Genomic DNA, 26,198 nt, shown 5'->3' with positions numbered 1-26,198 from the left:
TATATTGTCTTACTATTTTCAGTAGTGAAGATGTATTGGATCTATCACATATTCCAGAAGGACAATGGAAAAGGCTATCCACACCTTTAACTCGGATCTCTTTGATAGCCACGTCCACCTGCCCATACTCCGAATACCACAGGACAGATATGTCATACCCAGCATTTTCCCTTCCGAAATCCAACATGCCATTTCATCGATAAAAATGTGTACAGTACCTAGTCCATAAAAGGTCAGACCCAAATACCTGAAGAATCTGGCACCAATACTCGTCAATACGCTGGCTCAGCTATTCACACGCTACCTCTCTGAATGCAAGATTCTGTCCCAATGGAAAAACAGCAGGACCATCCTGTTGTACAAGAAGGAGACATCCACAACATCAGCAACTATCGCCTGACCTGTCTGTTGTCCTTCATCTAAATCAGAGCGTTCAAATTCAGTACATCAGGGGGCTGGAGCGATAGCACAGCGGGTAGGGCGTTTGCCTTGCACGCGGCTGACTCAGGTTCTATTCCCAGCATCCCATATGGTCCCCTGAGCACTGCCAGGAGTAATTCCTGAGTGCAGAGCCAGGAGTAAACCCTGTGCATTGCCAGGTGTGACCCAAAAAGCAAACAAACAAACAAAAAACCCTCAGTACATCAATATCCTCTGTGAGCTGTATTATGGATTCACCACCAGGAACTCACCATTATACAAAGAAATGATCATGGCATAAAGAGAGCAGTTCAGCACGGCGACACCATTTCCCTGAAACTCTTCAGTGACACCCTCAAGAACATCATGCGATGACCTGGATGGGAAAGAATGGGAGTGAATATAGACGGTTGGCAACTATAGAACCTCTGCTTCGCTGATGACATTGTTCTAATAAAACCAAAAAGCATCCAAGGGGCATGAATATTGGCCGACTTAGATAGGGACTTTTGAAAGGTTGGACTGTAGATGAATCTCATGAAGACAATGTTCATGAGAAACGCACTAGTTCCTGATTTTCCATTTGCCCCCCAATGGGATGAACATCTCCAATTGCAGCAATTATGTGTACCTAGGTCCAGACCTCAACATGACAAAGAACCTTACACCTGAACTGCGCAGGACTTCCTCCTGCACAGTGGTGTGGGACACTTTCAAGAGAGTCAAATAAGTGGTTAAGGGGACAAAAAAGTTCTGGCTCCAGGCAAATCTTTTTGACTTCACCGTTCTTCCTGCACTAACATATTCCTTAGAGACCTAGGTCCCAGGAAAACAGGATGAGAGCGCTATTCAGGTATTCCAAAGAGGAATCGAAAGAGCTATGCTTGGAGTATCACTTTTCATTCAAGTTATGAAGGAATTCAGAGCTCAGACCTTCATCTATGATCAAGAATCAGGGACACTGTCTTGTTTACCATGCGTCGAAAATCAGATGGACGAGACTTGCAATGTGATTTAGAGATGACCGCTGGACTAGAGCTGTTACCCACTGGATTCCATGGAACATCAAAAGAATGAGTTGCACCTCACCTACGAGAATGTCACACTTCCTCGTCAAGAACCTGTTGAACAGTTTGGGGCTCTCCGTGTCCCTGGAGCGAACAAAAGCCATTGAGCTACACTAACATGCAACAGGGACAAATGGAGAAGTTACTGGCATTTGCTCAATCAAATAAATAAACAGCGGGATGACAAGTGATCAACTGATGCAAGTGAATGTTATTATTTCATTAGTTTAGTTACAGGCCTTCAGTATACCAACGTCAATCCCATCCCTGTTGCATCTCTTCTCACCACCATTATTTCCAATTTTCCCAACCACCCTTGAGCCTGCCTTCATACCAGGCCCTTAATAAGTTATTTTACATTGTTTGTTATAATTAATTTTCTAATAGGATGTCAAAAATATTTCTTAGAATAAGTTAGTGAAGATTGTTTATCTCACTATGGAGCCATTAAGCCCATGTATACGAGATTACTAAAATGTTGATACATGGTATGTCTTCTGTGTTTATATTTTGTTAGTTGAGATTGGTTGCCTTATACATTATATCCCATCCAATCTGATGTACAACTCCTGGTTTATTAGTGCTATAGAGTTTGAGATGTGTGGCTGTAACTTTGGCTGCATGTCCCAGGGTGTTCAAAATTTTTAACAAGCTGCTACAGCTGGAGTTAAATTCTGTTATTTTTTTTGAAGTTAAATTCTTAACTGAGGGCCAGAGTACAACAGGTAAGGTGTTTGCCTTGCATGCAGCCGACCTGGGTTTGATCCCCCACATTCTGTATGGTCCCCCGAGCACCGCCAGGCATAATTTGTGAGTGCAGAGCCAGGAGCAACCCCTGAGCATTGCAGGGTGTGGCCCAAAAGGTTAAAAAAAAATTCTTAACTGAGTAGTGACATTGGGATTTGTGTATAATTGCCTGGCAACTGAAAACTCCACACCCTACAATCCCTGCCAATCTGTGATAGACTTCATGGAGGTGGGGAAGGTAGCCCATCCCTGACCCCATGAAAGCCTGGAGATTTCAGTCATAAAAACAGAATACTTGAGTTTTTCAAGAAATTAATTTCTGGATGAGGTTTGGCTGAGAGTGGAGTCTAGACGGGAAGGTAGCAGCAATTGTGGAGGTTTTCAGTGGCTGGGGCTCTGTTTTTGCAGGTGATGGGCTCACCTGCCACCTTCCAGGGTGCCCCAGACATCTCAGAGCCTTGTGTGGGAGAAATTCTGCCTCTTTATCTCTTTCAAGATTTATTTATGTAGCTCAGCTCTATAGACAATAATCTAGTTCTGATTGAAAGAGCTACTGAGACTCCCTTTTGGAAATACAGACTCCACTTCATGCCCCAGAGTCATGAGTTTACAATTGAGTAAGAAACACATGAAAAACCCCAAGTCATGGACCTAAATGCTCAGACATCTGGCCACAGATAACAAGGATGATTCAAGTCAGCGTAACAAGATGTGTTAACTGCTCTGCTTCACTCCTGTGCCTCCGCTTGCTCAAGGCGGTGAGAGCACACCTGGCAGGGCACCCAAACACTCAGGCAGCACCAGGCACTAGGAGGAGGACACAGGTCTTAAAAACCTCTCTCCAAGTGTCATCAGGGTTCCTAGCCCAAGGAAGGGTCCCAGATTGTAAACCCTCAGTGCTGAGTCCTTTATATGAGTGTATTTTGGCATGTGAATAAAACCTTGGAATATCTGTCCTATCTCTGTGTGTCACAATTAGTGGCTAAACTCAGGCTGTGGCTCCAATGACTTTGACCATTTTTTGTTCACTTTCAGTTAATAAAGTAAGTATACTTTTCAATAGCTATTGATTTTTATGTGTAAGTAAATTAAAATCAATATTATGAACAATTTACTGATAATCCATTAAAATTTACATGAAATAGATAAATCTTATGTAAAAGTTAGTAATGTTGAAGATAATTAAGAAAATATTTTGACTGGAGAACTAGTACAGCAGGTCAGGCACTTGTCTCAACCTGGCCTACTCAGATTCAATCCCCCTGCATCCCATATGGTCCCTTAGCTTGCCAAGAAGGAATCCTGAGTGGAAAATGTAGAATAACCCCTGAGCACCTCTTGGTGTGGCCCCCAAACTAACAAAAATCAATCTTAAAGGGAAAATCTCAACAAGCTTATAAAATATCAATGTGTTTATCCTAGGAAAGACTATCCTAAGAAAAAATTTATCGTAAGAAAGAAAGTTTTACCCTAAAAATATTGGCTTTATGTTAGAAAATATGTTATACATACTATTTAAGGTCTTAATTAATAACATATTATAATCAAAATATATACAGCTGCAAAAAAAATAACAAGACACAGAACTTGTGTCACTTGTTTTCCCGTTGATCTTCAATTTTCAGTAACGTCTCCATTTGTCCCTGTCACGTGCCAGTGTCGCCCAGTGATATCTGCTCTCTCCAGGAACAGGAAGAGTCTCAAACCATTCATTTAGGGTTTTGACGAAGAGGTCTGACCATCTTATTGGTGAGCGGCCACACAGTAATTTGACGTCCCATAGAATCCAGTCAGTAACAGCTCTAGTCCAGCAATAGTCTCTGTATCACATTACATGTCCGGACCATCTGATTCTTGATGTCTTGGCAAAAGAGACAGAGTCCCTGATTCTTGATTGTCAATGGAGGTTGGAACTCTGGATTCCTTCTCTGACTTGTGTGAGACATGATACTCCTAGCATAGCTCTTTCGATTCCTCTTTGGGATATCCTAATAGCATTCTCATTCTGTTTGCATGGGGCCCAAGTCTCTGAGGCATATGTTAGTGCAGGAAGAATGGTGGAATCAAAAAGATGTGCCCAGAGTTGGAGGTCCTTCATCCTCTGAACCACTTCTTTGATGCTCTTGAAGGCGTTTTACGCTGCTCCCTTCTTCCTGTGCAGTTCTGGTGCCAATTTGATCCTCATGTTAAGTTCTTGACCCAGGTACACAGAGCTGTTGCATTCGGTTTTCCAGTGGACAGTTCCACAATGAAATTGACCATATCATATTAAATCGAAAGATTTGCCTGACCGATGTCATTGTTGTTCCAAAATTCCAAATGGGATGGGGCCACCGTCATCTTCATGAAAAATTCTACTTCAAAGAGAGGGGAGAAAGCTCTGAAAAGTTTAAGTTTAAGAAAAGAACTCCCAGAATGACCACCAACTGGGAGCTCTTTGACACTAGTGTGGCAACGTGGGAAGATGCTATACTTGACAACATCGACAAAAATACGATCGACTGGTTCAGCACCTCTATGACTTCAGGAAGAATGCCGAGAGTGAGAAAGCCACAAACAGAAGCCTGCCTTTGGAAACTCTCGAGCTCATTAATCAACGTGGTTTGGCGCTAGCCTCAGGCAAACATAAGTTAACATCCGAGCTCGCAAAGCTGTGCAGAGAAGCGATAAAGGAAGACCTCAAATAGAGAAGTGCAGCACCGTTGGCCAATGCAGCAGAAGCTGGGAAAAGCATTCTCAATGTTCGCCTGTTCTTCGCCAACTACAAGACCAAAATGACTGCCTTCCAATGTCCTGATGGATCTATTGCATCTTCCAGAAAGGCAATGGAGAGGATTATTCACAAATTCTACTTGGATCTCTTTGACAGCCACGTCCACCTGCCCACATTCCAAATTCCGCAGGCTGGATACGTTGTTTCCAATGACCTCCCTTCCAAAATCTGACGTGCCAGTTAATTGGTAAAGACACGTACAGCACCCAGTCCAGACAAGGTCAGACCCAAACACCTGAAGAATCTGCCTCCAGTACTCATCAACACATTGGCTCAGCTCTTCACATGCTACCTGTCGAATGCAAGGTTCCATCCCAGTGGAAAACCAACAGGGCCATTCTATTGTACAAGAAGGGAGACATCCACGACATTGGCAACTATTGCCCAATCTGCCTGCTGTCTGTCATCTACAAGTTGTTCACTCGTGTCATCCTGAATAGAATATGTAGAACACTAGATGAAGGACAACCATGCGAGCAAGCCGGGTTCCAAAAAATATCCATCACGATTGACCATATCCATACAGTGACCAAGCTCATTGAAGTTTTTGCTAGAGTTCAAGATGCCATTCTGTATAGCGTTCATTGACTTAAAGAAGGCCTTTGATTTTGTTGAGACTGAAGCGGTCATTGAAGACATAGAACATCCAATATAAATAAAATTTTAATTCATTATTAAAATTGTATAAAATTCTTTTTTTTTAAAAAGGAAAAACAAACCTTTCTTAACTTATTATAAGGTGACCATAGCACCATGAGTGAATGCCGTATTCAATGCCAAGTGCTGAGAAGTTTGTCTTGTTATTTTACAGAAGCTCTTTTTAATGTTTCTTGCAAGACTGGTTTCAAGGCTATGAATTCTCTCAGCTGTTGGCTGTCTCTGACTCTATCATTTTTTAGGTCTAAATAAATAATCTAGAGTATTCTTTTTAAAATTAAAAAATATTCAATCACTATGAAATACACAGTTACAAAGGTGTTTATAGTTGGGTTTCAGTCATACAATGTTCCAACACCCATCCCTTCATCAGTGTACATTTTCCACCACCAATGTCCCCATTTTCCCTCTTACCCACCTATACCCCCTGCCTGCCTTTATTGGCAGACACTTTCCTCACAACCCTCCTTGCTGGCAGACACTTAACTTTTCTCCCTCCCTTTCTCTGTCTCTCCCTCTCCCTCTCTCTCTCTGTCTCTGTCTCACTGTTTCTGTCTCTCTCTGTCTCTGTCTCTGTCTCTCTCTCTCCCTCCTCCATCTCTTTTCTCCCAGTTTGACTATTTTGGTGAAGTGTTGATTTCACTGAGCTTTTATATTTTATCTCTCCATAATCATCTGGTTCAGAGAGTCTCATTTAATCAATCTGCCATGAATCTTTTCTTTTCTTTTTTTGTTTTTTTTTCTGGGTTTTCATTTTTATTTTATTTTTTATTTAAATTTATTTATTTTTAATTAGTGAATCACTGTGAGGGTACAGTTACAGATTTATACAACTTTTGTGCTTATACTTCCCTCATACAATGTACGGGAACCCATCCCTTCACCAGTGCCCATTCTCCACCACCAGTAAACCCAGCATCCCTCCCACCCTCCCCAATCCCATCTCCCCCCACCCCACCCTGCCACTGTGGCAGGGCATTCCCTTCTGTTCTCTCTCTCTAATTAGCTGTTGTGGTTTGCAATCAAGGTGTTGAGTGGCCACTGTGCTCAGTCTCTAACCCTCATTCAGCCCGCAATTCCCTTCCCCCACATGGCCTTCGACTGCATTAAAGTTGGTGATCCCTTCTCTGATTTGCCCTCTTCCCAGAATGTGAGGCCAGCCTCCAAGCCATGGAGTCAACCTCCTGGTACTTATTTCTACAATTCTTGGGTGTTAGTCTCCCACTCTGTCATTCTATATACCATAGATGTGTGCAATCTTTCTATGTCTGTCTCTATCTTTCTGACTCATTTCACTCAGCATGAAACTTTTCATGCTAGTCCACTTAAATACAAAATTCATGACCTCCTTTTTTCTAACAGCTGCATAGTATTCCATTGTATAGATGTACCAAAGTTTCCTCAACCAGTCATCCGTTCTAGGGCATTCGGGTTTTTTCCAGATTCTGGCTATTGTAAACAGTGCTGCGATGAACATACATGTGCAGATGTCGTTTTGATTATACTTTTTTGCCTCTCTGGGATATATTCCCAGCAGTGGTATTGCTGGGTCAAATGGGAGCTCAATATCTAATTTTTTGAGAATTGTCCATATTGTTTTCCAGAAGGGCCGAACCAGTCGGCATTCCCACCAGCAGTGTAGAAGGGTCCCTTTCTCCCCACATCCTCTCAAACAGCGGTTGCTTTTATTCTTTTGGATGTGTAATCTGCCATGAATCTTAAGGGATTTGCTTATGATCTAAGATCCTTTTTTGTTCTTTGTTTCTGTCTTTGGTTTCTCTCATTCTGAGCACAGTGTGTCTTGGAATTTTTCTTTTTGAGTCTGTTTTTCTGGGACTCTTCAGGCCTCTTATATTTGGTTGCCAGTATTTCTCAACTCTAGGAAATTCTTATCTATGATTTCTAAATTATTGGTTTGTGATCAAATTCACCTTTCTGTTCCTCAGGGATTCCAGTCATTCTTATATTATTCTTCTTGAGCTCACCCCACCATTCTCTGGCATGTTCATTTCTTTTCAGACTTCTTTCCATCTTCTGTTGTTTTCTAGAGGTTTCCTCCATCTTGTCCTGGAGCTTCTTGATCCTTTTGTTATCCTGCTGCTCAGACCTTTCATTTTTTTTTATGTCACCTGCCATACTCTATAATGTTGCTTGTAATTTTCTCATCTTCATTTTTGAGCTTTCTCTATATTGTTGACTACCTGTAGTATTGTTTCTGATTTGAATTCACTAAGCTGCTACCTTTCCCTGAAAATAAATCTTTGGAATCTTTGTTAAGATGATTCTAAAGTAAAAAAAAAAATAGAAAAAGAAAGAAAAAAAGAAAAAAGAAAGAAAAAAAAAGAAAAAAGATGATTCTAAAGTGTTTGGGGGTGGGGATTGGAAGGGAGGAGGATGGGAATGCAAAAATTATACTTGGCATTTTTCTCAGTGCATTGTCATTGATAGAAATGGTTTTGATCACTGGGGAAATAGAAAAGAAAAAATGTTTTGACTTTGGGGACAAATCAGGCAGTGCTCAGAGTCTACTCATGATTCTGCACTCAAGGGATCCTATAGGGTGGGATCAGAGGCTTCTATGGCACGCCATGGGGTGCTGGGAATTGACCCTAGGTTGGTCACATGCAAGAGGAAACACTCTACACAATGTGCTATCCCTCTGGTCCCTCTTCATTTTATTTTAAGGTTTGGGGTCTTTCACTCATTTTGAGTTAACTTTTATGCATACTGAGAGATAGTGACCTATTTCTATTTTTAGTTTGTGACTACCTAGTTTATCTATACCATCAACTATTTTATGCTCATAGCATATTTATCATAAGTTAATAGAAGATTAAAGTCTAGATTTTCAAATTCATTCCCTTAAATAAACCATGTGTTTAATTTCATTCCAAATACAATATGACTTTCATTACTGTAACTTTCTAGTGTAATTTGAACTTGAAGCAAATGATGCCTACTTTCTTCTTCTTTTGTCTCATATTGCTTTGACTTTTTATGATTCAAAAGAATTTCTATGTGCACTGGTGAAAGGATGGGTGTTCGAGCATTGTGTAACTGAGACTTAAGCCTGAAATTTTTGTAACATGCCACGTGGCAATTCAATAAAAAATAAATTAAATAAAATAAATAAAATAAAAAATAAAAATATATACACTACTAAAAAAAAGAGAATTTCTATAATATTTGTCTTATATCCTCAAAGAATGTCATTGGAATTTTGATAGGGATTACATTTGTCTTATATAATGCTTTGGATAGAATAACCATTTTTATAATGTTTATCCTTTCAATATATAAATATGCAAAGCATTGTGATCCGTTTTATTTATTTTGGCTTTTGTTTCACCTGTGACTGTTGTCAGGACTTATTCCTGACTCTGAGCACTGGGATCACTCCTGGTGAGGCTTAGGGGACTGTGTGTGGTGCTGGGCGATGAATTCAGGTCAGTTGTTAGCAAAGCAAGTTCCTACTTGCTGACATATTTCTCCACTCACAGTTTTTTTCATTTTCTTGTGTCTTCTAATACTTCTTTTAAACAACTTAGAGTTTTCAATGTAAAGGTCTTTCACCTCCTTTTTTTAAATTTTTGTAGTATAGGTAATCACTTGTATCACTTGTATCACTTGTAGTCCCGTTGATCTTCTATTTGCTCGAGTGGGCACCAGTAACATCTCCATTTGTCCCTGTCACAAGCTATTGCAGCCCAATGATATCTGCTCGCTCCAGGAACAGGAAGAGCCTCAAATAGTTCATTCAGAGATTTGACGAAGAAATCTGAAAACCTATTTGGTGGGCGGCCACGAGGTCTTCTGACATCTCACGGAATCCAGTCGGTAACAGCTCTAGTCCAGTATAGGTAATAGGGTTAGAATATTGTTCAAGTACATGGGATTGTTCTACAAAGTTGCTGAAGACCACGACCACCAGAGAGCTTATGATCTTTCACCTGTCCCTATTATCTCTGGTTCAATCTCCTTTACCTCCCACCCATCTCCCCATGCTACGTTCTATCTGACCATCCTATGTCACATTCTATTTCACGTCCAGTCTGACCTTCCTTCCCTTACAGCCAGCCCTCAATTCTTTGTTGACTGACAGCCATGGTTTTTGTGCTGTTCTTATCTCCTTTAGCACTGCCTCTGTACCCCAGATTCTCCACCCGTGTTCCTGTGCTACTTCCTGTAAACCATTAATTTCCCTCTCCCAGACCTCATACTCTCACATCGTATTCCATATCCAGTAAGCCCTTTTCTTTTTGTTTGTCTTTTTTTTTTGCTTTTGGGTCCCACCCGGCAATGCACAGGGGTTGCTCCTGGCTCTGTACTCAGGAATTACTCCTGGCGGTGCTCAGGGGACCATATGGGAAGCTGGGAATAGAACCCAGGTCGGCCCCATGCAAGGCAAATGTCCTACTCGCTGTGCTATCGCTCCAGCCCAGTAAGCCGTTTTCTTAAACAAATTGCTAGGTACTTGATTCTTATGATTGATAGTAAATTGGATAAAAATAATCATTTTTTTCTCAGTGTCTAAATAGAGGAAATGCCGGTTTTTATGTATTTTGCTTATGGACTATTATTTTACTAAATTTGTTTATTATTTACAATAGATTTTTAGTGGTATCTTTGGGGTTTTATATGTATATCATGCCATTTTCAGAGAGCAATGGTTTTACTTCTATTCTCATTTGGAGTCCTGTCCTTAACTAACTTCTATGTCCAGAACTTCTAACACGACAGTTGAATAATAGGGATGATAGTGGACAGCATTGATTCATGCCTAATTTTAGAAGAAAAGATTTCAGTTTTTTCACCATTGATATCAATGGGTTGTTTGTGCATGGCATTTCCATTGTTGAGATCTATTCTTCTATGCCCTGTTCAGAGAGTCTTAAAAAAAATTTAATCTGGCCATAAACTTTCTCTGCACACAATGGTATGATCTTGTGATTTGTATCTTTTCTTCTTTCTTGTGGCGTATTATGTTAATTAATTTGCATATATCAAACCACCCTTGCAGTCCTGGAATTTACTCACCTGGGCATGATACATGATCCGTTTAACATTATTATACTTAGTCTCAAATATTTTGTTGTGCATCTTTGTGCTTCTGTGTTCACCAGGCATATTTCTCTAGTTTCTTTGTGTGTGTGATGCACCCATGCACCTTTGATTTTAAGGTAATGTTAGTTTCAGAAAATGTATTTGTAAGAATTCCCTTTCCTTCAAATTTTATTTTTGCAAAAACTTGAGACAAATGGATAATATATCATCTTTAAAGATTTGATACAATGTAATAGTGAAACCATTGGTCCTGACTTTTGTTTTGGGGAAGACATTTTAGATGCTTGTATTTAGTTCACTAAAGATCTTGTTTCAGCTTCCTTCCTTATAATTGGTTCAAAGTTTCTATTTACTCCTGATTTAATGTTGAGAGTATAAAATGTTTTAAGATTCTGTTTTTTTTCTCTTAGGTCATCTTAGGTTTTTTGCTTTATGTAAAAAAAAAATGACTTTTTTCATAAAGTCATTTGTAGTTGTCTTCTATGATCATTTTGTTTGTTTGTTTTTGGGCCTCATTCAGCAATGCTCAGGAATAACTCCTGGTTTCTATATACCTATGATCCCCCTTTTTTATGGTATATGAGTACTTGTTGTATTGTCTCCCATTTCATTTTTAAAATACCATTTGTTAAGGTTTGCTTCTATTTTAAGTGAGACTAGTGAAGGTGTGTCTCTTTAATTATCATTTTGAAAACCACAATGTGGTTTCATTTATCTTTTGTATTGTCTTTTAGCTGGGCTGGAGCGATAGCACAGCCAATAGGGTGTTTGCCTTGCATGCGGCAGACCCGGGTTCGATTCCTCTGTCCCTCTTGGAGAGCCTGGCAAGCTACCAAGAGTATCCTGCCTGCACAGCAGAGCCGCATGCTGTATTTGATATGCCAAAAATAGTAATAACAGGTCTCACAGTGGAAACATTACTGGTTCCTGCTTGAGCAAATCAATGAACAAAGGGAGGACAGTGCTACAGTGCTATTGTCTTTTAGTTATATTTAATTTTATTCACTGTCACTGTCACTGTCATCCCGTTGTTCATCGATTTTCTTGAGTGGGAACCAGTAATGATTCCATTTTGAGACTTGTTGTTGCTGTTTTTGGCATATTGAATATGCCACGGGTAACTTGCCTGTCTCTGCCATGCGGGCAAGATACTCTTGGTAGCTTGCCAGGCTCTCCGAGAGGGGCGGAGGAATAAAACCCAGTTTGGCTGCATGCAAGGCAAAAGCCCTACCGCTATGCTATCATATTTATTTTTTATGCTATCATATGCATTTTAACATTAAAAAGCCACAACTGTTGATACAATTCTAGAACTAAATTGATAGAAAACAAAACTGCAATATTAAAATCAATAGATCTAGAAAATTAGTTTAAGTAAATATTGTTATATCTGATGACAGGGTTGGTAAGACCTTGTCTAAGAATTAATTTTTAAAAAGTAAATTTTTATTATTTTTTTCTTTCTGGGTCACACCCGGTGATGCACAGGGATTATTCTTGGCTCATACACTCAGGAATTACTCTGGTCATGCTCAGGGGACCATATGGAATGTTGGGAACTGAACCCATATCTACATGCAAGGCAAACGCCCTACCCATTGTGCTATCACTGCAGCTCTAAGAATTTATTAAGCTGTGTTTTGTTTTAGTAGGAGTTGTGCAGCTGCATTTGTGGCTGCTCAGTCCAGAGACTTCAGGGTATACGGTCTGGGCCCAAGAGTGGACACGGCCAGAATTATGGGAGGTGGGCATGACTACTGGAACTTCTGGAAGTATGGGGGTAGGGAGGAGGCTATCCACCTCAGCTCTGAAAAAAAGACATCTGGTCCTCAGCCTGGGCATCAAGTACCTGAAATTCCTCACAGCTTATTCATGAAGTGGGGGAGTTGAGCCCTTGGAGTAGCTGTAGTCTGGGGTGAAGGGCTTTGGCTGGTTGGATGTTCTTCTTGCCCACCTCCCATGACTAAGCTCTATTTTATTGATTTCAGCTTTAGATTCCCTCCCGTCCAATAACTTGAGATTTCATTTGTTCTATTTATACTTCTCGTAGGCATGTGGTCAGATTGTTCAAGATTTTCGGGTTTTGGGGGATCTTTTTCAGTTTTTTTATTATTGCCTTTTTAACTTTTATTTACTCACTGTGAAATTTAATCACTGTGAGATAGACTCTTACAAAGCTGTTCATGGTTGGATTTCAGCCATACAGTCTTCCGACACAATTCCTCCACCAGTGTATATTTCCCACCACCAGTATCCCCAGTTTCTCTCCCATCATCCCCGATCCCCCACCCTCTGCCTACCTCTATGGCAGTTCCTTTTCTTCTCTCTCTCTCTCTCTATCTATCTATCTCTCTCTCTTCCCCTCTCTCTCTCTCTCTTGCTCTCGCTCTCCTCGCTCTCTCTCATTTTGGGCATTGTATTCTCAATATCGATACTGAAAGGTTATCAAGAATATCCCTTCACATACTTTTAACACTCAGTTCTTGTCCAGCATGATCATTTCCAGCTATCATTGTCATACCGGCCTCTTCTCTATCTCTCTCATCTTTTTTCCCCTCACACCTGGTGATGCTCAGGGGTCAGTCCTAGCTCTGCACTCATGATTTATTCCTGGTGGTACTCAGGGGACCATATGGGATGCCAAGTCTGAACCTGAGTTTGGCACGTGCAAAGAAAGCATTCAACCTGTTGTACTACCTCTCCAGTCCCTGTTCAGGATTTTTTAATTCCTGAATTTCACACATGAGTAAAACACTAGCGAATTTCTCCTCCACTCTACTATGCCTTTGGGTTAACTCTACAGCCTGTGTCCCCAGACCCAAGACAGAGGAGCAATGACTGACTGCAGTTGATGATTTGTGGTGAAGGCTCCTCTTTTTGGTGCACTGAATCTCATCTGGGAGCCTGGAGAGGGGCGCTTCCTGCCCTGGCGTGGCATAACTCCCCTACGGCCCAGCTCGGCTCCCTACCTTTGCTTGGGCCATATTTACGTCTGGTTCCAGGACATTCCTTGGAGGGAAGAGAAGATCACCCTTTGCCTCTGCACTTGATTGATGCCCCAGAGGGCTTCCAGGCTGGTCCACCCAGATGCCAAGAGTTCAACTTCCTTTGTGCATCCCACATCCCTCCAAAGGCCCAGCACAGAAAAAGTCCCATGTCACAGGTGACTCGACAGAAACCCATTTCTCTGTCACATTGTCAGTCACCACACTGTGTGATTTGGCGCCCTGCAAGCCTCCAGCTGTGCCCTCCTCCCACCCCAGCTCTATGGTTGCCGCTTGGGTCCTGCCTCTCTTTCCCCTAATGCCCCATTGCAGCTGTGTGGTCGTCCTAAAATACACCCCCTGCTTAAAACCTCCAGTGATGGCTGGTGGCCTAGGAGATGGCCCTTGAACCACCAGGCCCTCCCTACACCTCTTCCTCATGGGCTGGTTTCATGACCCTCTTGGAATGTGGCCATGATCAAACACACTGCCCAGGCCAGGAGCACATCTGCAGACACACGCACCCCCTCTTGGGAGACTCCACTGAGCCTAGGTGCACCCCTATTCCACACACCCCATTTCTTTTTCTAATTTTTAAATTTTATTTTATTTTTATAAAAGGAGACTTGCAGCTTCCTCTCCAGACTCTCCACCTGGCCCATGAACTCGGCCAGCTGCCGGCGCTGCTCTGCACCCGTGGCCCGGTTGTTGAAGCCGCAGAACTTCCTCCCGCACTCCCGCAGGAGCCCGTGCACCCCCGTGTCCTTCACGCTGCCCAGGTACTTGGCCAGGGGCTCGCCCTGCAGGTCCACCTTGTGGGTAAAGAGGACGATCACGTGTCTCATGGCCCCTGGCCCAAAGACCTCCTTCACCCTCCTGACAGCCTCGGCATCGTGCGCAGTGAAGCGGCCCAGCTGAGTGACCAGCAGCAGCAGGTGGGGTCCCCGGGGGGTGGCCAACAGGTAGCATTCCCAGATGTTCTTGTACAGGTCTTGAGTGGGGGCGTGGTATAGAAGATGGGGGAGGGTGTCCACCACCAGAATGCTCTTCCCTTCCCAAATGACCCTGGCCTCCTGACACAGGCTGGTCATGCACTGAACCCCAAAGTGGAACTCGAACGCTGACCAGCAGAGGATGCTGTTCCCGGTGGCACTTTTCCCACTGCCCGATTTGCCCACCAGGATGATTCTCAAGGCGGATGAAGTGTCAAAGTCAGCACCTGCTCTGCTGCCTGAGGAAACAGTTTGCACCAGCCTATGTCTGAGCACGTTAAATTTAGTTCACTGGTCCTAGGGGCCTTCCAGACAAGCCACCCCACTCCCTCCTGAGAGATTGACACATACATGGTTTGTGAGCCAAGTTAGGAAGCTGGGGATTACAGGAAGACCACAGAGCCAAGAGTGGAAGGGACACCCTGTAGGAGGGCTGGGGACATCTCATCATGAGAAGCCATGCTGGTGGAGACAGCAGTGCCAAATCCTGCACCCACAGACTCCCGGGCACTATGAAATGTGCTCCACACATTCAACAGCCCTGGGCTGGGGGTGTCTCAGGTTTTGGGTTTCTGGCCCTACACCAGGCCCAAAGGAATGTCCCTGGAGGGTGGTGGCAGGGAGCTGAATCTTGGGATTAGGAGGTGGAGGGTGAGGGCAGATGACCTGGCTGGGCTGGGGAAGACCAAGACAGTCAGAAGTGCAAGTGGGAAGGACCCAGTTGGCCCCTGGAGGAGAGAAATTCTACCAAAAGCTGAGAGCAGAGGGTGACCCCAGCCCAGCACAAAGTCTGCCCTCAGGGGTCTCTAAGGCTCCTTGTGGCAGGAAATCAGCCCTCAGGATCCCACAGCAGCCGGTGCTTCAGCCCTTTGGCTCTGTGCTGGTTCTTTGTCCTTCATGACTGTGGGTGCTTAGCATGAGACAAGGCCACTAAATGCCCAGGGAAATGCACCCTCTTTACAGCTGACACCGGAAAGAAGTTTCTTTTGCACAATTGGACTCGATCCAAATCCTCCAATCTCTAACCCCAAGTTTCATTCCCACATTTCCCAGCTATCGTGAAAGTGACCATAAAGAGGGAAGGGGCCTGTTTCCTTCTTCTGGTTAGATAACTGGGTTCTGTCACTGGGCTTGAGGTGAGAAAAATGTAGAGGAAATAGTGGATCTCCCTGGGGCACCACCCTGGAGCTCCTGAGAGCTGGAGGCTTTCTTACCTTCACTCATAGTTCCAGATTTGCTGCCATGAAATGCTTCCATTCTCTCCTGTAATAAAGACAAAAGTTCTACCAATGATTTATACATCTGGAAGTTTAATCTTTCATCATTTAAGTTTAGTTTTATTTGATTTAATTTTTATGTATAATTTGAAATAAGATTTGGTTTATTATTTTTTTAATTTTTAAATTTTATTTTTAAAAGTTGTTCACAATAGTTCATTACAGATAATATTCAGACACTAATCCCACCACTATGCACCTTCCCACCACTTTAAGAGGAAAGTGTGTGAAAATTGTTGTATTTCATCCTGGAGCCATAGAAACCCTTATTAAAAGCATTCATGTTAAAATAAATAAAATGTGCTATTTTTGGTACATCAGTGAGCTAGAATAAAAGAGTGAGCATGGCTGCAGTTGGGTTCTGGAGGTTCTTGGCACCTCTTGGAGGTGCTTTGGAAGGGGATTTGGTTTATTATTCTCCATATAAATATTTAGATATTTCTACATTGGTGTAATGCTTTTCTTTTATCAATGGCAATAATTTAGCAGTTTTGGAAATAAATTCATGATTCAAATATGGATATGTCATGAAATTTGCATATAAATGGATCAACATGGAAAGTATCATGTTGAGTGAAATGAGTCAGAAAGAAAGAGACAGACATAGAAAGATTGCACTCATATGTGGAATATAATGTAACTGAGAAGTACAAGTTGGCAAAGATGCAACTTCTGGCAGATATCTCTCTGGACTTAGTTACTAAAATACTAAAATACAGAAACCCAAAACTGAGAGGTCGCTAAGTGGGGTCACTCAACCTCATACCTCTTCATCCTCAGCAATGGAAAAGAAATTATCTAATGCTTCCTTTTCAGCAGGTCTGACTTTAGGGGAGAGACTCTCCAAACAATAATAGTGAGTTTTGTTGAAATATTGTATGCAATCAAAATGAAAGTAAAGTGAAATTTATTAGTTACACAGGCGGGGGGGCTAAGGGTGGGGGGCTAGGGGCATGGGGGATTAGGGGTGTGGGGGTGCGGGGTAGAGCTATACTGGGATTCTTGGTGGTGGAATATGTGCACTGGTGAAGGGATGGGTATTCGAGCATTGTATAACTGAGATTTAAACCTGAAAACTTTGTAACTTTCCACATGGTGACTCAATAAAAAAATAAATAAATAAATAAATAAATAAAATTTAAAAAATAAATAAATAAATATACAATGTTGTCAACCTTAAAAAAATATGGATATGATTCTGGACTCCAAGACCCACTTATCTCTATGAGTATTCATTCATATAACATTTATCTAGATATCGCAGATATAAAGTCTTTTAAATCAGGTATTACCCTTTATATTTATTACCTTTTTAATTTTTTAAAAATTTTATGTCTTCTACTTGCATTCCTGGACATTTGAAAGAGGAAAAACTATTAGAAGTGAAGTTACAGGGAGAAGGAAAGAGATGGGATGTGGAAAGAGACTGTGTTATTTTATTTTTACTTTTTTTATTAAAGCACCATGTGGAAAGTACAAAGCTTTCAGGTTTAAATCTAAGTTATACAATGCTCGATCACCCATCCCTTCACCAGTGCACATATTTCACCACCAAGAATCACAGTATACATTCCCCCTCCACCCCCCAGCCCCACACCCCACCTGTGCAGCTGAAAATTTCAATTTACTTTGTCTTTACTTGGATTGCATTCAATATTTCAAAAAAAATCATTATTATTGTTTGGAGTTTCTCTCCCCCGAAAGTCAGACCTGCTGAAAAGGAAGCATTTGATCATTTGTTTTCCATTGCTGAGAATGAAGAGATATGAGGTTGTGTGGCAGCTAGGCAGTTTTGGATTTCTGTACTTTATTATTTTAGTAACTAAGTCCAGAGAAATTTCTGCCAGAAGTTACATCATTACAAGCTCGTACATTTCTGCTACTTTATATTCCACATATGAGTGCAATCTTTCTATGTTTGTCTCTTTCTTTCTGACTCATTTCACTCAACATGATACTTTCCATGTTGATCCACTTATATGCAAATTTCATGACTTCCTCTTTTCTAAAAGTTGCATAGTATTCCATTGTGTAGATGTACCAAATTTTCTTTAACCAGTTATCTGTTTTGTGGCAGTCTGTTTTTTTTCCAGATTGTGGCTATTGTAAACAGTGCTGCAATGAATGTATGGATGCAGATGTCATTTCTACTATACCTTGTTGCCTCTTCCATATATATTCCCAGAAGTGGTATTGCTGGGTCAAATGGAAGCTCAATTTATAATCTTTTGAGAAGTGACCATATTGTTTTCCAAAAGGGCTGAACCAATTGGCATTTCCACCAGCAGTGAAAAAGAGTCCCTTTCTCCCCACATCCATGCCAACACCAGTTGCTTTGGTTTTTTAGGATGTGGGCCAGTCTCTGTGGTGTGAGATGGTATCTCACTGTTGTTTTTATTTGCATCTCCCTGATGATTAGTGATGTCGAGAATTTTCTCATGTGCCTCTCAGCCATTCAGATTTCTTCTTTGGGAAAGTTTCTGTTCATTTCATCACCCCACTTTTTGATCTGATCGTCAGTTTTCTTCTTGTGGAGTTCAACCAGTGTATTGTATATCCTTGATATCAACCCTTTATCAGATGGGTACTGGGTAAATATCCTTTCCCATTCTGTAAACTCTCTTGTATTTTGGTTGTTGTTTCTTTTCAGGTGCAGAAGCTTCTTAGTTTGAGATAGTCCCATTTATTTATCTCTGTTTTCACTTGCTTGGCCAGTGGCGTGTCATCTTTGAAGATACCATTGGCTTCAATGTCATGGAGGGTTTTGCCGGCTTGTTTTCAATGTACCTTAGAGATTCTGCTCTGATGTTGAGGTCTTTTAATCTATTTTGATATGGCTTTTGTACATGGTGATAGGTGGAGATCTAAGCCCATTTTTTTTAATGTAGCTATATCATTTTGCCAGTCCAATTTGTTAAACATGCTTTCCTTGCTCCACTTCACATTTCTTGCTCTGTTATCAAAGATTAGATGATCATATATTTGGGGTGGTGTGTGTCAGAGTATTCAACCCTGTTCCATTGGTCTTCAGCTCTGTCTTTGTTCCAGTACTGTTTTAATTACTACCTTTTTGTAGCAGGGTTTGAAGTTGGGAGGTTGATTCTTCCCATTATCTTTAGCTAATGTGGGGGCTTATTGTTCCATATGAATTTCAGGAGTGCTTGCTACACTTCTTTGAAGAATATCAAGGGTATCCTCATAGGGATCTCATTGAATTTATATAATGCTTTGGGGATAATTGCCATTTTGACTATATTATTTCAATCCATGAGCAGGGCATATCTTTCCATTTCTTCATGTCCTCTTTCATTTTCTGAAGTAGCGTTTTGTAGTTTTCATTATACAAGTACTTTACCTCCTTAGTTAAGCTGATCACAAGGTACTTGATCTTTTGAGGCACAATTGTGAATGGGATGGCTTTTATGTCTCTTTTTTTCTCTCATAATTTACATATGGGAAAGCCATGGATTTCTGGGTACTGATTTTATAGCCTGCAAGTTTAGTGTACTAGTTTAGTTTCTAGGAGTTTCTTGGTAGAGGATTTAGGGTTCTCTAAGTATAGTATCATATCATCTTGGAATAGTGAGAGCTTGTTTTCTTCCTTTCCTAACTGAATGTCTTAATAACTTTTTCTTGCCTAACCGCTATTGCAAGTACTTCCAGTACTACATTTAACAGAAGTGGAGAGAGTAGGCATCCTTGTCCCATTCTTAGAGGGAAGGCTCTTAGTTTTTCTCCAATGAGGATGATGCTTGCCGTAGGCTTCTGATAAACGGCTTTGACTATATTGAGGAAAGTCCCTTCAATACCTATTTTGGCAAGAGTTTTCATTATAAAAGGGTGCTGGATCTTGTCAAATGCTTTTTCTGCATCTATTGATATGATAATATAATTTTTATCTTTTCTTTTATTGGTATGATGGTTTATGTTGTTTGATTTCTGGATGTTAAACCATCCTTGCATCCAGGGAAAGAACCCCACTTGGTCGTGGTGTATGATCTTTTTGATGAGTTGTTGAATACTATTTGCTAATATTTTGTTGAGAATCTACACATCTGTGTTCATCAGGAATATTGGCCTGTAGTTTTCTTTTTTGTGGAGTCTTTGTCTGCTTTTGGTGTTAGGGAGATATGAGCCTCATAGAAACTGTTTGGGAGGGTTTCTGTTTCTTCAATTTCCTGGAAAAGCTTGAGAAAAACTCTTTTAATGTTTAGAAGAATTAGCTAGTGAATCCGTCTTTACCTGCGTTTTTGTTTTTCGGAAAACTTTTGATTGCAGCTTCAATATCCTTGACATTAATAGGATTATTGACTCCAGGTCTTCTAGGTTCAGCCTTGGGACATTATAGAAATCCAGAAATTTATCCATTTCTTCTGGGTTCTCTTGTTTCATGGCATACAGATTTTCAAAGTAGTCTCTGATGATCTTTTGAATTTCTTTGGTTTCTCTTTTGATGTCCCCCTTTCTGATTAGGCTTATAAGGGTTTTCTCTCCCTTTCTTTGTGAGTCTAGTTAGCGGTTTATCAATTTTGTTTATTTTCTCGAAGAACCAGCTCTTGGTTTCATTGATCTTTCAGATTGACTTTTGGGTTTTCATGTTGTTGATTTCTGCTCTAAGTTTTATTATCTCTTTCCTTCTTCCTGGTTTTGGCTCCTTTGATGTGGGCCCTTTCTTCCTTCCTGAGAAATGCTTGCAGAATTATAAATTTTCCCCTTAATATGGCTTTAGCTGCGTCACACAGATTCTTTTAGCTCGTGTCTTAATTCTCATTTGTTTCCAAGTCTCTTTTGATTTTTTCCTTGATTTCCTTCCTTATCTCCTAATTTTTTCAACTTCGAGGTGCTTATTTTCCAGGTCTTTGATTTTGTTTTCTGCATCTGTGCATGGTTAATTTATATCTTCATTGCATCATGGTCTGAAAGATTGCTGGTACAATGTCTATCTTGCTGATTCTGTTAAGGTATGTTGTGTGGCCCAGCGAATGGTCAATTCTGGAAAATGTTCCATGTGCACTGGAAAAGAATGTGTATTCCTTTTTTGGGGGATATAAAGCCCTGTGTATATATACTAGCCCTCTCTCTTCTATTTCTTCCTTCAAAGCCAGTATTTCCTTTGTGAGTTTTAATCTTCTTGATCTATCCAGAGGTGATAGGGTGGTGTTGAAGCCTCCAAGTACTATTGTGTTGCTTGCAATGTACTTCTTAAGGTCTTTTAACAGCTATTGTAGGTATTTAGCTTGTCCCTCATTGGGTGTGTATACGTTTAGGAGTGTGATTTCTTCCTGTTGTACATATCCCTTGAGTAGTAAAAAATGGCTTTCACTATCCCTTCTAAACTTTTTCAACCTGAAATCTATATTGTCCGATACTAGTAAGGCCACACAAGCTTTTTTGAGAGAGTTGTTTGCTTACAGGATTGTTTTCCATCCTTTGACTTTGGGTCTGTGTTTGTTCTGGCTATTCAGATGTGTTTCTTGCAGGTAGCAGAATGTTGGGTTCACCACTGTGTCTATTAATTTGTAAATTAAGACCATTGACATTGAGAGAGATTATTTTGTGGGGTTTTGTGCCATCTTTCTGTAAGGGTTTGTTGTGCTTGTAGGGGTTTTTCTTGTCTTACAATAGCTCCTTTAGTGCTTCTTTTAGGTTTGATTTTGAGTCTATGAAGTTCCTGAGTTGTTGTTAATCTGCAAAATAGTGTATCTTTCCTTTGAGTTTGAACGAGAGTTTAGCTGGATAAAGTATTCTTGGTGAAGCGTTCATTTCATTGAGTTTTTTCACCATATCCCACCACTGCCTTCAGGCTTGGAGGGTTTCCTCTGATAGGTCTGCCATGAATCTAAGGGGTGCTCCTTTGTATGTGAGTTCCTTCTTTGACCTTGTTGCTTGCAGTATTGTGTCTCTATCCATGACATCCATCATACTAATTATGATATGTCTTAGTTGTTTTTTTTTTAATTGGGATCCCTTTTAGTTGACCCTTAGGGCTCCTTGAATCTGGATGTCTGCATTCTCAAGCTCTGGGAACTTTTCAGCAATGATTTGTTTGACTGTGGCTTTTTCATTGTGGTTGGTTCTCTGTCCTTCTGGTACTCTGATGATTCTAATGTTGTTCCTCTTGAAATCATCCCCTAGGACTCTGATTCTCCCTAGAGCTATTTTGAGGTCTCTCCCCATTGTTTGTTCTTGCCTGTAGGCTTCCTGCAGGTCACTGATTTTGTCTTGTGCTGTATCCATTCTATTGTTGAGGCCACCCACTGAGTTTTTTAATTCGTCTATGAATCCTTTGTTTGTGACATTACCTTTTGAAGCTATTTTTTTTCTGCTCTCATTTTTTCCTGTAATTTCTCGGCTGTCTGTTTTATTGTTCTGTCAATTCCTCCTTTAACTTGTCAATCATTCCATAGAGTTCATGGAACATCTTTAGTATTTCAACTCTGAATTCTTTATTGATGAGCTCAAGTTTGTAGAAAATGTCTAATGAGGCTTCTGGTCTCCTTTTATTGTCCTCTCCTTGTGGCGGGGATTTGCACTGTTTCTTCATATTGTTGTGGTGGCATGGAAGATTGACCTTCAAGTTCACTATCACTGTTCACTCTGGTTGTGAAAAGGATTCTGAATGGGCTTGGTCAGAGGTGGTCAACTTCTTCTGCACCCCTTCTAGAACATTTCCCTCTGTGATATTCCTCTATTCTTTACTTGAGGCTTCAAGTGATGCTTTTTGAGAATGGGCTCCTTTACCTTTGTCTTGAAGAGCTGCTTATATGCATTGGTACTTTTGGGAAATTGGAATTAGCTAGCAAACTATTGGGGAAATATTTTTGGAATAGCTAAGATAATACTAGGGACAGAGGTGATAAACACTGAGATGTAACAATAAATTGCTTGGTATTCGGGAAATATGTGTGGCCGGCTCAAAAAGAGGCAATGCCCACTTTTGAGGCCACTCCCACTTCCGTTGAGGCCACACCCACTATGGAGATGTGGCTGGGTGCCCAGAAGGAGGGAGCAAACCGGCATGGCAGTGCTTCCATTGGCGAAGGGGTATATGGGCGGTGCTCAGGCTGGGTGGGAGTCACCGTCCGAATAGGACTGGTGCATCAGGGTCCTAATAGAACACAGTGAGTGGGGGCGGAGGGGGAAGGTGCAGGTGCAGAGGAGATGGCGCCCATTTCGGTTCACTGACCTGCATGAAGGAGCCGAGATTGGGTTCTTTTCTTTGATTTTTTTAATAAAAATTTTATTTTATTGAATCACCATGTGGAAAATTGCAATGCTTTCAGGCTTAAGTCTCAGTTATACAATGCTGAAACCACCATCCCTTCACTAGTGCCCATATTTTACCACCAAAATAAACAAAACAAAACAAAAACCCAGTATGCCTCCCCCCATAACTGATAAATTTCACTTTATTTCCTCTTTACTTTGGTTACATTCAATATTTCAACAAAACCCTCACCATTATTTTTAGGAGTTCCCCACTAGAGTTAGACCTGTTGTGAAGAGATATGAGGTTGCGCGTGACAACTTCCATTTTATGATGACCACAGATAGGAGTGATGAACTGCAGCAATGGGAAGCGAGGGGGCTCTTGGGAAGGTGGGCGGAATGGGCCACGCCTGCTGCCGCCGAGATTGGATACTTATCTATGGGAACCTAAGTCTTGAAGATCTCTGGTTTTGTGATTTTGTGGGATTACTCTTTGTTGGTGAATTATAGTCATAAGAGCAAAAATTTTAAACTCTATAAGAGACAAAAGAAACAAGGAGAAAATTAAGAAGGTGGTTGCAACTTAACAGTTTCCTAATCAGGATTTTTGGCATTTTTTGGGGGGGATCACACCTGGAGATGCATAGGGGTTACTCCTGGCTTTCCACTCAGGAATTACTCCTGGCGATACTCAGGGGACCATGTGGGATGCTGTGAATCAAATCCTGGTTGCCTACATGCAAGGCAAATGCCCTACCTGCTGTACTATCGCTTCAGCCCCCGACAATCAGGATTTTTTAAACAGAGAGTCTCATTAGGGTTAGTTAATACCTCTTTTGTGTATAATCATGGACTAAGCTCACATATTTGAAGTGGAAAATGAAGGCAGAACTCTACAAGACCTACACCTCAAATGAGTCTTCAAAGATTCAAAGCCATTGGAAAAGGCTATAGAATCAGGCTACAGAATCAAAGCTAAATGAATGGGACCACATCAAATTAAAAAGTTACTGCAAAGCAAAAAAAAGATGCACTAAAACTAAGAAAGCTAACTTAATTAAATGGGTGAAAGTATTTGCATTCAACATACCAGGGTTAATATCTATGATAAAGTACTCACAAATATTAAACAGCAACTACAAAAATTAGATACCCTTTCATAAAATGAAACAAGGAAATTAACAGAAAAATCTCTGAGGAAGACCACGGATGGCCAACAGGAATAAGAAAAATAATGCTCATCATTGTTGAATAATATTGTGTTGTCCTTTTTCCTCCCACAGGGAGCTTAGGTTTATTAAGATACTCCCACAAAAGTGTCCCTGAGCCACAACAAATTTCATCAAGCACTATTAATCCTATATTGCTTTCTCTTTCCTTTATGTATTTGTAAGATTTATTCAGCAATATCCTTTTTGTATAGACACAGGAAGATAGTTGATGCCATGCTTTTGTAGCATGGGAGTTAATCGACTCTAAATAATATTTACTTCGGGGCATCCATACTTGACTTAAGTCTCAGTTTCCCTTAATTCCTAGCACTCCAAAAGCACGGTCCTGACAAAGGGACTTGTTGGACCCAGGGGAACCTGTAAGCTACCTTTGCATTGAAAGGAGACAAGCTAAACACCATAAGTATAATAAGTTAAGACCCAAAAAGAAGTAACTGAATAAGTACTTTGCAGGGTTTAGGAAAGACTAATCTGGTCTGAGGACTGTGGTTGGTAATATATAGAGAGATGTTCCAAGGAAGAGCCAAACTTTCAGCTAAATATATATCTTTCTGGGTTTATACAAAATGATTAGAAATATATATATATATATATATATATATATATATATATATAATATATATATCTCACTTGTATCACTTGTCATCCTGTTGATCTTCGATTTGCTTGAGTGGGTGCCAGCAACATCTCCATTCATCTGTGTCATGTGCTAGAGTACCCCAGTGATATCTGCTCGCTCCAGGAACAGGAAGAACCTCAAGCCATTCATTCAGTGTTCTGACAAAGAAGTCTGACTATCTTGTTGGTGGGCAGCCACACAGTCTTTCTACATCCCGTGGAATACAGTCGGTAACAGCTCTAGTCCAGCTGTCTAGAATCGCATTACGTGTCTGGCCCATCTGATTTTTGAAGCCTTGGCAAATGAGACATCATACCTGATTCATTTTTTTTTTAAATTTTATTGATTTACCATGAGATAGTTACAAGCTTTCATGTTTGGTTTACAATCACACAATGATCAAACATCTATCCCTGCACCACTGCACATTCCTCACCACCAACATCCCTGGTATAACCCCCTTTCCCGCATCCCCCTGCCTCCATGGCAGACAATATTCCCCATACTCTCTCTCTACTTTTGGGCATTATGGCTTGCAGCAGAGACACTGAGATGTCATCATGTTTGGTCCAGTATCTACTTTCGGCAAACATCTCCCATCCTGACTGATTCCTCCAGCCATCATTTTCTTAGTGATCCCTTCTCCATTCCATCTGCCTTCTCTCCTCCACTCATGAGGCAGTCTTCCAGCTATGGGGCAATCCTCCTGGCCCTTGTAGCTACTGCCCTTGGATGTCAGCCTTATGTGGTGTTACTCAATACTCCACAAATGAGTTCAGTCCTTCTATGTCTGTCCCTCTCTTTCTGACTCATTCACTTAGCATGATACTCTACACGTCTAACCATTTATAAACAAATTTTATGACTTCATCTCTCCTAACAGCTGCATAGTATTCCATTGTGTAGATGATTCTTGACCATCGACGGGAGGTCAGAACTCTGGATTCCTTCTTTCACTTGAATGAAACATGATACATGATACTCCAAGCATAGCTCTTTCGAGTCCTCTTTGGGACACCTGAATATCATTCTCATCCTGTTTTTGTAGGGTCCAGGTCTCTGAGGCATATGTTAGTGCAAGAACTTACCCCCTCCACTACCCAGCTACTGCCAAGTTCCAGGCCGTTTTCCGGACACTCGGGACGAACCTCATGCAT

At 41.0% G+C, this 26,198-nt stretch overlaps 1 protein-coding gene across 1 annotated transcript; it reads right to left on the bottom strand.

The window, feature by feature from the left end:
- Positions 1–1,041: 1,041 nt before the first annotated feature.
- Positions 1,042–26,198, bottom strand: LOC129403271 (GTPase IMAP family member 3-like). The gene is made up of 5 exons (XM_055129862.1): positions 26,130–26,198; positions 20,224–20,314; positions 14,343–14,943; positions 1,510–1,571; positions 1,042–1,130 (listed from the first exon to the last, which is right to left on the bottom strand). The coding sequence occupies exons 1-5, from the start codon at positions 26,196–26,198 to the stop codon at positions 1,042–1,044; spliced, it is 912 nt and encodes a 303-aa protein (XP_054985837.1).

Source organism: Sorex araneus, chromosome 1 (genome assembly GCF_027595985.1).
Source record: "Sorex araneus isolate mSorAra2 chromosome 1, mSorAra2.pri, whole genome shotgun sequence".
Taxonomy (NCBI): domain Eukaryota; kingdom Metazoa; phylum Chordata; class Mammalia; order Eulipotyphla; family Soricidae; genus Sorex; species Sorex araneus.
Note: the sequence above shows the minus strand (reverse complement) of the source record. Positions and strands in the feature narration are given on the sequence as shown.